Source organism: Empidonax traillii, unplaced genomic scaffold, assembly GCF_003031625.1.
Source record: "Empidonax traillii isolate 1590-97213 ecotype Southwest subspecies unplaced genomic scaffold, ASM303162v1 scaffold8:size5222938, whole genome shotgun sequence".
In the NCBI taxonomy this organism is placed as follows: Eukaryota; Metazoa; Chordata; class Aves; order Passeriformes; family Tyrannidae; genus Empidonax; species Empidonax traillii.
The window spans coordinates 2711562-2725020 of NW_020955201.1; the positions used below are offsets into that span (position 1 = coordinate 2711562).

Below are 13459 nucleotides of genomic sequence, written 5' to 3' on the forward strand. Positions count from 1 at the left end.
ACAAAAGTATAAGGAGCGCAGTCCCAGCAAGTTTGAAGTCTGAAATATCTCTAAGATAGTTTTGATATGTTAGATATATATATATGTGTGTGTGTGTGTGTGTGTGTATATATATATAAAATACCATAGTTTCTGGTAAAACATTTGACATAATAGATACAATGCCTTCTTATAAAGGTGTTACTGACATACATTTACAAACTTCATTCACGAATTTGCCATTTGTAATTAATGTGGCTGTCTCAAGTTCTTCCTCATAATTTTTCGTCTCATCATTTGTAACCTACTTTCACAGGTATATACTGATATGTGTTCCCACTACATATTTATTTTGGGGTGCTTCTGAATGCGACTATGTAATTATTAGCTATCAGTTGTGAAAGGACCAAGGCAGCATTTTCCTCCTCAGAAGCTGAGACCAACCCCTGCGATTCACCTGCATCTTTTCTGGGTCAGGAAACCAAAACCTTACACTGGTTCCTGAATGTCTCAGTTGCATGGAAAGTGGAGCATTACAGGTATCAACAGCATGAGCTCAGTGAATCCTTCCCACTTCAGAAAGCTAATTAAAAAGAAGAAAGGTAATGTGAACAGAGATGTTGTTACTTACACCATACAGCTCTGTGCGGATTCTTACAAAACACCTCCTGTACCAAGTTCCAGTATCACTCTCTATTTCTATGAGCTCATCTATCTGCTTTGGTGTTTTGATTCTGGTAACCTAGAATAAAAACAAAACACAAATATTTTTATTTTCTTGAATCATTAACAGCCTATATAGGCTTTATTAAATCCCATCTCCTGAAAATGAGCAGATATTAAACCTGTGTCTACACAATAAATGCTTTAAATATATAAAGGAATAGTAGCACACTGTAATGACAAAGGTCATTATGAATGCAATTGTATTTGAAAAGCTCTGCTTTCAAAGCATGTAGGAAATAAATTTCCTCTTTCTACAATAAGCTATTGTTGTCAGACTCTTCTAGAGTGTTGCTGTATATCCCCCTAATGGCACAAAGTTTAAAACATGATTTAAACCATCAAACATTTAAGTATGTTTAGAGTTTGCTATCAAATTGTTTCTGACATGCTATCACAACGTTGCTGCAAATCTACTGTCTAAAGAAAGAGCAATTAAAAGAGAAGTATTCAGAATGCCCTGAATTAACTGTTGAAAAACTGTTTTAATTTGTTCTTATTTTGTGTAGTGTTAAACAGAGAACTTAATGAAGAGAGAAAAAGTGAGGTGAAATGATGTGGAACCACACGTTATTGCTGTTATGAACAATCATCTACTTCATCAAAAGTGAAATAAGATAAACAGGTATCAGAGAAAAATACAGAATCACCAGTGACGGAGAATATGATGTTGCTTATAATGGTAATTTTCACTTGCACTCCCTTGGATAGCAGAACAAGAATGTGTTACGTGGTCTTTCCAGACACAGGACCTGACAAACTTATACTATTGTATGGTTCTGGTTTTGGCTTCTGCTCTGGTCCCAGCTTAATAGTGATATCACAAAAGGCAGTGTATTCATCCACAGTTAAGTTCAAAAGAAGGCAAATAGAGATTGGAAAGAAAAATATTAAAATGAGGAGAGGGACTGACATAGAAGGAAGGAAGGAAAGACCAAGAGACTGCCTGTTCAATGTTTGGCTGCAGTTTCTGAAGGTAGCCATAGCTTGTGTTTCTTCCTAACAGAATGAGGACACCCCTCCCCCTCAACCTCCTAGTGTATCATAGTGGATTACAGGACATTGGGGAATAGCAATATTGATGGTAAAGCTCTAGTTTTGAGCCCACCGCTTTTACAGATGCACCAGCAGCCTCTCCCATGAAGAAGAACAAAGAAAAGCCCACTAAACAGTTTTAGCTACAACCACCCTCATTTCTGAAGTACTACAGCCCACTGTCTTGCCAGATGATGATTTTATCAAAAGCCTGTAATCTTCTTGTCATGTCTCTTCCAATAATCCTGTCCACATCATTCCATTGATTTTAAGCTTTTCTTAACTGCTTTTAAGAAATGTGTTATACAAAAGACTGAGTTGAGTCCTCTAAGATTATCTGAGATCTCCTACATGCAGAAATCCTTACATGCCACACCTTTGAGCAGAAAGGGCATGACGTTTGAATCACACTGTGTAAACCGGTACCACTCCTGTAGGCCCAGGGACAGCCTTTTCGTTATATTGCCACCTGACCCGTTTGGAGACATGGGGAGTGGGGGACCATGTATATCCTAGGACCACTGAATGTGACTGGCCCAATGGTTCTTTAATGTATGAAAAGTCCTATTGAATCAGGACAATATTCGATCGGGACCATGCAAATTCAACCGCCAGTATATGAAGAATGAAAGAAAAAAACCAATAAAGAATACCTATTTTAATGAAAAGAACACTTTTGTTCAAAAGGAATGACTAGAAATATGCAATGTTCTAAATTTCACAAAATCAAAACTTGCTTCATAGGAAAATATTGCAAGAAAAAAAATTAATAATACATGGTAATGAAAGAGCAGAGAAAATTTTGGTTTTAAGGATACAGTTTTGGGGTCTTTTTATTATTTAAATCAAGAGATCTAAGGAATATATATTTTAAGAACTCAGGAAGTTAATTAAGCACATATATAAACATTTAACTTGGGTAGTGCCATGATAGAAGATACTGTCAATTTATTACCACCTCTGTTAGTATCACTGCTTTCAGAAGAGATTCTCAAAAGTATGAATGGCCATCAACTCAATCAATTCCGTAACCAGAATTCCATTTTGAGGTTTCTAACTCCATAATTGACTGTTTGTCAGTGCATGACTTCTCTTTCTAAAGGTTTGAAGATAATCCCTTCCATAATGTGAGTAACAAGACTAAACATGACTCGTGAGAAAAAGCTTCTAGAAAAAGAGTAAGTCAATATAATAGAGGAAAATATATAAAAGGAAATCACACTAAAACCATAGGAGTAATAAAAGAAAAGTTACATCATCTGTAGGATTAGAAAACATACTATCAAAGTGTGTCTGATGTCACTAGCAATATGAAGTGGAGGAAAATAGTAGAGCCTAAGTCATCGAATGGTATTGAATAAGCAAAGAGATTTGGGAGAGGTATGTGAATAAATTACTGAGATAAAATGTAACAATATCTAGGACTAACTTAAAAAAAAAGAAGATACTAAAAGGATGTGTCAAACAAATTATGTGTAAGTTCTTTGCTTTCTGAGTTTTACAAGATAAAGTACTGATGTTGTATAATATAGAATTGCATTTTCTAATCATACTAACTCAAGCTAAAAATAGGGAGCTCTATATATGTCTAACCTTGACATACAATACAGTATTTCTAATCTTTCAACTCCTTGATGTCTGGAATTGAGTTTTCCTAATGTTCAAGACGGAAACTGGCAAAATTAGTGGCTGACCAATTAACAAAACTAACTATAAATAAAGTGGTTCAGTCTCTCATTTTAACAATTGTAGAAAGAGACTTGTTAATTCACAGGAACTGGAAACAACACGCATGTGCTTTGTTTTCATCTCCACAGCTTCTTTAGGATGTGATTACAATTACGTCAAAGTGACGTGAGAGACTTATCCTTCCTCCCACATTTTCTCCCAGCACATTTCTGCTTTTTACTTGTGCCTAAGCCAGCACTGAAGGGGCACAGGGTCTGTGCTATGGCTGACTGTGCAATCAGCCAATGAATATCAATAAGAGTAGAAAAAACCCCCAGAGTTACCAGGAGCAGGCGTATTGTCTGAAAGCAGCTCAGATCACCAAGAGCCAATTGTGAAATTACACCCTAGCTGTATGGTGTTAGGTAAATCCCTTTACTCATGAATTAAATCAGAAAATAAAATATTAAGCTAGATGGGATTAGGAGTAGGTCACTGGTGTACCAATAAAGGTGGTTCAAACATGATAAGTGTGCTAGCCAGCCTTCTTTCAAGCTAAATATAGGAATTCCTGAGCTTCTTTGTGGAAAAATTTAAATGGAAGCAAAGGAAACTGCATCCAGAAGAACAAACTGCAAGTCTCAATGGAATAAAGTTATACAGTCAGAGGGTCATTCCTCAAGACTGCCTGCAAATGCAGAAGCTTTATGAGGATTTCTTAATTGAGTCATATGTGCATTATAGTGAGAAGAAAGCCTCTGGAAGAGGAAGGGTATCCCACACATGGCTCTGAGAGAGAGCTGAGTGCCTATACTGCCACAGCACAGCACAGGCTGGAAAGGCAGACTGGATTTCAAAGCAAGGAGGTGCTGTGTGGTCCTACTGTATCCAAGAAGACAAGATTGTTGCGTACAGTCTTTATGAAGATGCCATAAAAAAGTCCCATTTCTTAATTGCCAATTTCTCCTTCAATTGAAACAACATATCAATACTTTAAAAAGGGCCTTAGCATTAGACCTCAAAAAGATGCAACCGCGCTTCCAAGACATTTTGAGAATATTAAATATCTAAAATTATTACATCATAGAAGTGAAAATGCATTTTAAAAATTATTGGTTTACCTGATAAAAAGAGGAAAATAATCCAAAGCTTGTAAGACACAAGAGCTAACTAATTCAGACTTCTGTGTGGCTACTGTTATTACTTAAGGGCAAAGTAATCTTGCTAAATAAAACATAGATGGAATCTTCCTACACCAGATTAAATTATCACACTGTGTGTTCATATACCCAAGAATATGCTGGCCAAAGGCTGATACCTTAACATTTATTGTATATGCAATAATTTCTGTAGGAATTCACAACACCTTATATTTAGGTATTTAGAATGCAAATAATTGGCTTTACCATGCAGAGTGTTAATACTGATTTCTGAAGCCCTCCAGACCTTGACAGTCAGAGGGCTTGCTGATGTGTTAGGTAATTAGCTTTAAAAAAGCAATACTCACTGTGAAGACTTTCTCAGGCTGACCACGAGCACGCATGTTTGTGTCATGAATTTGCTTTAGTATCATCCAAGCTTCATCATGTTTTCCAACCTAAATGTTAGACCAAAATGTAAGTGCAACATATATATAAATTAAGACACTCACTATAGTTCCTGGACAATCTAAATGCCTGTTAGGTAGAGGTTATGATGTAAATACAGAAATAATTTTGACTGGAATCTAAAAACCATTTGGAAAGTTATACCTCCAGCAGGAACCGTGGGCTTTCTGGCATAAAGGTCAGGGCAACCACAGAAGAGACACAGGGCAGTGCACAGACGATCACAAATACTCGCCAGCTGTGGAACTGGTAGGCTGAGCCCATGCTGAAACTCCATCCTGTGGAACAAGAAATTCACAATATGTAGAGAAATAAGGAGTATTATACTTGTTACACTGCAGCTTCTTGGAGACACGTAATGATACCTATATTTAAATGAAGCCTGATTGATATATTTCCACAAATATTGATCATCTAACAAATAATCTTGCACTATGAATTTCAGCCTCTTGCATATGACTAGTCATGCTGGAAAACAGCAGTGTTATGCAGGGTGAGAGACTTCCTTACGCAGGGATGAACTCCAACTGTCTTAGCAAAATCTATATGAAGGTAGTTATGTGAATCAAACAGGGACATCATCATCATCATCATGCATAAGAATGCACATACAAAGAAATAGTTTTCTATGAAGACTGGAAGAACGGAGACTTAAAAATCTACACTCAAATTACGTATTCTATGGAAATGCATATCTTTCCTTATTATTAACCTTTTCTACAGAATTAATTTCAATACTTTTAATAGCAGTTTCCTGTGTGAAACTGGAAGGCTGATGGTTCAGCTTTTTAATAAAATATCTGACTGTTCAGTATATTATAACTGGACTGTTAAAAGGCTATAATTGTAAGAAACCCAAGAATTCACTTTAAGAGAGAGAAAAATATTATTTGTGTAACTACCTGGCCCTTTATTCTGGCTGCAGTACAGCAGAAATTTTCAAGTAAAAATTTCAAGGATAACTTATTAAAAGATAAGTGGATGATAAAAATAATGGTAAAGTACAGAAGAGGTTATTGGAAGAAAATAGAATCCTGGCTAATGAAAGAGCTGATGCTGCATTAATCTGATATATTTCTTTGCTGACTGATTTTTCTAGACAAAAGACATAGTTAATCGTATCTGTTTGAACACTGGTAAACAACTGCTTCGACATGGTACCAAACGGTCTACTAAATAGTTCTTCAAGGTATTATTTATCTGTGAAATGTAAAGTACATTTTAGAATACAAAAATCCTATGCTGTGAACCATAAACATATTGTTGGGAAAAAAATTTGTTTCTCACAACAAAGTTATTACATTTTACCATATGAAAAACACAGTCAATCCATGATTTATTTATATGTTCTTTATCAACACTTCCATGAAACATTTTCATCAGCAGACCAGGTTTTTTTTTCTAGTCTACAATAAACTTTCTGCATTTCTGAAATTATATCAGCTTGGTCTAGAGCCTCATTTAGCACTGCCATCTTCACCCCAGGAATAAAAGGGTAAAATCAATAACAGTGTTGGCAATGATCTTGTATCCCATATTACTTTTTTTTAAGTAAGGCTTAAAAAGACATACCTTACCCCTCCAAATTTTCCTCCAACAAGTCAAGGTTGTCTAAAATTGAATGTTAAATTTTATTCCAAACTAGAACTTGAAATTCATATTTGAGGATAAACTTTTTTTTTTCCTTTCTCTCTTTTTTTTTTTTTTTTTTTTTTTTTTTTTTTTTTTTTTTTTTTTTTTTTTTTTTTTTTTTTTTTTTTTTTTTTTTTTTTTTTTTTTTTTTTTTTTTTTTTTTTTTTTTTTTTTTTTTTTTTTTTTTTTTTTTAAGAAAAGGTGTAAAAGTGTCCTAAAATTTACTCTTCATTGATTTTTGGATACTGTCAATTTTTGATCTTATGGAATTTCAAGTCTTAAATAATAAGGGCATACTTTATATCTGAATTGTTAAGGGAATTAAATAAAGAAGGAAAGGTTTACAGTGAGTTAATGAGGCAAGTAGGAACCATTTCTGTGTTTTGGGTATTGCATACACATTTTATTCTAATAACTAGAATCATATTCTTAATTACATAATTGAAAATACAGAACAAACTCCCTTGATGAAGAATTTGCACACTGATTTCCTTCTGGTGAAGGTAATGTTTGGTCAGAGCAGTGAGCTGAGCTGACTCTCTGGGCAGCTGTGCAACTGCCAGTGCTGCAGGGAAGGCAGCACAGGATGGGGGTTTTCATCTCTCAGAAGTTTCAGTATCGGTCAAAGTACTGGCATTTGTTGTTATTAGAAACTGTTCCAGAAACACACAGAGACACTAGTATAGTTAGGCAATCTGCCTTTCATTGCCCTAGTTTAGGTTTTATGAGATTGATCTGTACAAAGGGCACTTTGCAGTAAATGAAATCAACCTGGCTTTATACCTCTAATAAAGCAACCGCAATATCTTATGCTTTGTAGCCAGTCCTGGAAAATGCTGGTGGTAACTTATTTTTAGGTGTAAACAAACCATACTACATTTAATTAAAAGCAATGAGTGCACTGTTCAACCTGCTGTCATCCTGTCAACCTACAAAACATCTTTTTAGCTCCTCAAAGTATCTGAGGGATATGTCAAGTGAAAGGTTCATTACAGTTTTTACTGCTCTTATTCCATGGTTTTTTTAATGTACTGTATAAGTTGCTGCGATTTATCTTGTAATTTAATATATCTGATGAATTAACAATAAAAGGGAATGTCAGGATTATATGAAGAAATTTCTAGAAAAAAAAGCAAGCAATAACACAGCCTTCTTGAGGCTGCTCCTCCCATCTATTCCCGCACCAGCACTAGATCAGCAAACATATATTTCAAATGCAGGGCAAGTTTAGATTAATTCTTATGTTTAATACATTCTTTTTTTTTTTCCCCAGGTCATGAGCTAATCTGGAAAATGGACCCATTAGAGTAGCTCTGAATTTAGCTCACAAAGTGGCTTTCATTTCCAGTGTGTGTAAGTCTTGAAACTAAATGGAAGTGTGTTCTTGGCTGTAACTCAATTCTCCTTTCCCTGATTTATTACACAAGAGCAAAGACACAGCAGCTCTACATGGTTGCATTCAGTGCACTGCTCAGCCTTGCTCCCTGGTTATGCTGTACTTGAGTCAATAATCTTGAAAATGGAGGCGAGTTCCAATGTTTTATGAATTGCAAAACACTTGGCCCAAATGCATCTTGGGGATAATGTACTGTAGAGTAACCCAAAACCTGCAATGACTGAATCTGAAGCTGCTGCAAGAACCTTTCTGCTGAATATCACCCTCCTGCTTTCCTGGCTGCCAGAAAAGGCCAGGTGAATCACAGACTTGGCAATTACTGATTGCAGAAACACAGGAGCACACAGCAAAGAAGAAACAAAATGTACAAAATGTTAACCTATACATCATCACCAATTTATAAGTTGCATTCAATGTCAACAAAATCTTCTCTCTCCAACATGGCATTTCATCTACTCCATTATATTACTATATTAAAATAATATTATAAAGTTCTTGCTACAAAGGACAGAAAAGAACACTTATCTCATAGACTTTCTGAATATATAGAGATGTAAACCTGTCCACATCAGGATGAGTTTTATAAATGTATAACGCTTGATGAACAGCAAGTATCTTCAAGCACAAGAAGCATCCTCTACAATAGGTAAGTTACTAGAGAGCAGATTTATGGCAATTATTTGCTTCACTTTCCAAAATAAGGGCTGAAAAGAAACACGACAGATCTCCACAAATTCGTACATGTTACACTAAAGTGCAATGTGGTCAATGAAAAATATGGGTGCCTACAGGTTCTATAAATACTGGCCAGCAAAGAGACTGGTTTATAAATACCAGAGGAATAAAATTGTGAACACCTTTCTAAGACATCAAAGTTGGCAAAGAAAGTCCAATCAAATACTGGGATTTTATAACATGGTTGGATAAAGACTAAACATTGTGACAATTTTTGTTAGTCATTCAATAGGAATAAGAGAAAATTGTTTCATGGCAATTTCAGAAATTTTCAAAAGCCAAATTTTCATTAATTTCTGTCTTTTAGTAGGTCAAAGAAGAGAGTAGATGCAGGAATAAACCTAAAAATTAAGGATGAAATAGAAAGATAATGAAGGAATTTATACAAATTCATAAACTCGATAGATTCTTCCGAAGAATCCTTAATATGACTTTATAGATTTTTTATTTCTGTTCTACAACAAATTCTGTGGTCAGAAGTCAGCTTTCTGACCTCCATTTTTAATGTTTTTGTTTGAAACATTTCCAGTACCTAAAAAGCGTGATTGCTCTAAATTGCCACTTGGTGGCACTGTTACCGCACTTAATACAAAAAATGCTTAAAAAATGTTCGCAGGAAGACTTTACCATCAAATGTTGTTGAGTATTCCCCAAATCTAATCTAAATCAAAATTATAAGGAGGAAAGAAAATATTCTGAAGCTTGCAGCACGTGATTATTTTAATATTGCATTTATTTAGTCTGTCCTGGCAGTAACCGTGTAACCGTGAGAGTCACATAGGATTTGAGCCCATGTATGTTTCAGTGCTACTTATCAGAATAATGGTAAAACATCATTGAAACTTTAAAGAGGAAAAAAAATCAGTAAAGTTATGTAACTGAGGAAGTTCTGTTAGTATTTTTACAAAACTTGATGAAAAACATTGTTTTAAACAATTACAGAAATAATGTTTTCAGAATTATTCTGTGTTGTACTGATGGGAAATTCCAGTAACACAAAGTAGAACACTTGCCTTTCCTGTGATTAAATTATTAATACTACATGGGAAAAGAAGTGTTATTTTTAGCCTATATAGAAAGTTAAATACTCTACAAACCTACTGTCTCAGCAAGTCAGCTGCTGTGAATTTTTGCAAAAGGAATTTGGAAATGAAATAGCTGAAGTGTGACAGGTGACAGGTAACTTAACAAAGGTGCATGGCTCTGTAGCTGACGCTATTAGTCCCTGGGAGCCTTGAGGTTCACCATTTCAATGAAAGAAGAAAGTAAAAGTGTTCAACAGATGCATTTTACAAACAAACCCAGACTTGGTCTACTGACACTTAAAACTGTAATTAAAAGGAATAAGGCATTTTCTAAAGGCACATTTCCTTTGCCAGGAAGGAGTGTCTGTAACCACAGACACTGATCACTTCTCTATGTTGGCACTGACACTTATCCGAAGGCCTGAGATTATCACATCTCTGATCACTCCAGCGACAGAATCTTTCATTCAGATAGTACCCAGGATAGCTGCAAGCAGGACAGATCTTGTGTAGAAAATAGTTTGCTCTCTAATACCATAAAACATAATTCTTGCACAGCACTGTAGTCCAGCTGTAGTACCTCTGGACAGTGACATCAACAATCTACTTTTTAAATGTTTCTAATACCTCCTGTAGTACTGCCTAGTTTTACTTTTCATTAAGGAGGGAATTTGTGTATACCCATACTTCAGACAATTACACAGTATGATATATGACCAAAATTCGAAGTTTAGTAATGATATGTCAGCCTTTCAAGTAACTTTACATATAGTCTGCAGAATGCAGAGATGTTAGGTTTGTTTCCTTACCATGGAAATGCAGGGTGGGAGGTGTGATAGGAAAAAAAATGCATAAAAATTAGTTTCAAATCAGAGTATTTAGGAATGCTAGACTGGAGGTGGGTGTAGAGACAAGGCAAGGGAAACTTTTAAGTCATTGTCTGAATGGTTTGTAATGGTCTGTTTGAAATCTGACTTTTGTTTGGCCCTGAAGTGTAGCTGTATCAAGATGCTGTGACTCACAGCAGCCAATATAGTCCAGAAATTATTCTTTAAAATGGCAGATGAACAGATGTAATCATATAAGAGAATTAAAGCAGTGATTCATAATAAGAGAACTGAAAGTACACACTAGTCTGGCCATGGTATCTGTCTGGTCTTCACAGATACAGGGGTGGCAAAGCATTTCTAATTAGTGGTCTAATTTTTAAAAATGAAATCAGAATTTTACTTGCCTTCCCAGTTGATAAACATTAAAACATGTAAGGTCTTAAGCAGGTTGTTGCCAGTACTGATCCTAATGGAAATGGCATGTTAATGTTTTACTTGAACAAGGGAAGCCATTCTTTCTCTGCAATTTTCTTTACTGCCAAGGATTCTGGGCCAACTAAATGAAACAGAGATGTGAATATGATAAAATCTCTCATTATCTGTTTACATTTTATGAAGTCTAATAGGGCAAAAGAGAAGCTCTACAGAACCAGAGACAAAGGACTTGCAAACTAAATTTACCATTATAAATTTTCTACATATTTACCTGCCTTTTCCACCTCAGTGGACTATTCCAATTATTCCCAAGTTATAACAAACAGTGGCAAAGGAATAAAAAACTTTCACAAAAAGTAGCTTATGACATTTTCAGAATTGGTTTTGGCTCTTTGGCCCTTACTATATGACTGAGACAGTTATGATAACAGGAGGATTCATGTACAGTTCACAGAGCTGGACAAATTCCCTTTTTACTAATGTAAAGCATCACTGAAACAAATGAATCTTAATGGTTACCTCTCTATATAAAAAGCATGTTAAAAGGAAAAAAAAAAAAAAAAAGAAGATATGTTGGCTAAGTACACTTTGCTGGAAACATTCTGGTTTGAACGGCAAAGAATCAGCTGAGAACAAAACAGCTGACAGGAGATGATTCCTCTCATTCTTAAGTCATTTATCTTACACAGAGGTATACATGTTTGCTTATTCACTTTAATTAGTGTCCAAGACACAAGTCTCCCTAGCATAATCTAATTAATGGTGAGGTATTGGCGATCTGTAGTGTTTTATTATGGTTTTCTTTATCTATAAACAGTAATACATACACAGGTTAAGTCTTAATTCAGTGCTAGAAGACCTCAGTAACACTGAAGAGGTGTGAAAATAAGAGGAAAATCAGAGCCAAAGGATAGAGAGTTTGGGAGCAGACTGTACTGTTAAAATCCATAAAGGAAGATATGGAAGTGAAATGCAGAACTATCACCCCTAAGGAGAGTAGGAAGAGACAGACATTGAATTTGTACAAAACCCTCTACATTAGCTCTTATTACACTTATACCTCATTTCTAAGAGCATTAGGGTTGTTCTCCAATACCCTTTTGACTCTGGAGATGTACTTGGCTGTGAGCTTTGTGAGCCTTTCCCAGACTGATCTCCTGACTTGAACTATTCATTGCACTCACCAGTATGACTCAACGAAAAAAAGGCTTAGAGTAAAATGTTTCACTTACAGGAAAGGAGCAAAGGATGTCACTGACGAGAAGTGGAGATAGCTTTGCAGATCTCTACTTCCATTTGTTTAAGGTTGGGCATTGAGAATCTTCCATTTTTCAAATTTTGCACTTTGGGAATTTTGAACGCAATTGCAGTGCAGCTATCCTATAGGACTGAAAATCTGTCAAATCTCAAAGCACTTCAACACAACATGCAACATCTTGGCTTTGATCACCTTTAAGAGCTTTGCCTCTGTCCTGAGTAGTTTTGCCAGACTTCAGATATCTATTACCATGAATCAAGCCTGAATAATTTCAGTATGGCTTCATTCTGAATGTGAATATCATTATCCTCCTTGAGAAGTGGGTATACCCTCACTCACTACAGTCCCTGGATAATGAGCATAGATTTTGAAAGCTTGCAAGGGCAAATCTGCAATTTTCTGCTCAGATGTTAAATAAGTGTTTCTAAAATATTCTACTTCATGAATCCTCAAAATATCTTTCTTCCTCTCTACCTCACAGTTTATAAAATACTAATCAGGACAAAAACTCTCCTAAAACTTATGTTATTTGCATGTTCCTAAAATTAAAAATCAGAAACACCATGTTGTAATTTAAATTAAGTAAATATGCATATTTACAGGCTAGAATGTTCTGCACTTCCCTTATGTGCACTCATGACCCTTATTCAGAGGAAACTGTGCAAGATGACTAGAAATTTATGGAGATGGACACAAGCCAACTTTTGTCCAAGGTTCAGATGCTAAACATGAAAAGATCTGTGATATGTAATCAAAAGCTCAAATATTTAATTTTCCTTTAGATGTCTGCTTTTGTCACATTCTGCACCTAAACTGGATTTGGAAAATTTTCTCCTTTTTGTCAAAGATCTGCTATAATGCTACATCATATGGCACCATTCTCAGTCCTATGGAAAACCAAGACTTACTATAAGTGCTCTGATGCAAGACTCATACATACAGTTGCAATCTTCTCAATGTCTTTGTAATACCACTGAGTCAGAAAAAAAAAAAAAGTAGCGCTGGGATGCAATACATCAGTGGTTTATGACCTTCCTGAATTTATTGACCATTAGACATTTTTCAAATGGATCTATAGAGTGGCTAAGTCCTCTGGATGAAAGATTTATTTGTTTTAATTTTTTATGGCTATATGA

General features: G+C 35.3%; 1 protein-coding gene across 1 annotated transcript in view; it reads right to left on the reverse strand.

Annotated features, from left to right (window-relative positions):
* SV2C (synaptic vesicle glycoprotein 2C) overlaps positions 1–13459 on the reverse strand; it is a 104762-nt gene that overhangs the window by 17560 nt on the left and 73743 nt on the right. The window contains exons 5-7 of the mRNA XM_027882912.1: positions 5157–5290; positions 4913–5002; positions 611–721 (exon numbers count right to left, since the gene is read on the reverse strand). Coding sequence (XP_027738713.1) covers positions 611–721; positions 4913–5002; positions 5157–5290 — 335 coding nt within the window. The remainder of the gene's footprint in view (positions 1–610; positions 722–4912; positions 5003–5156; positions 5291–13459) is intronic.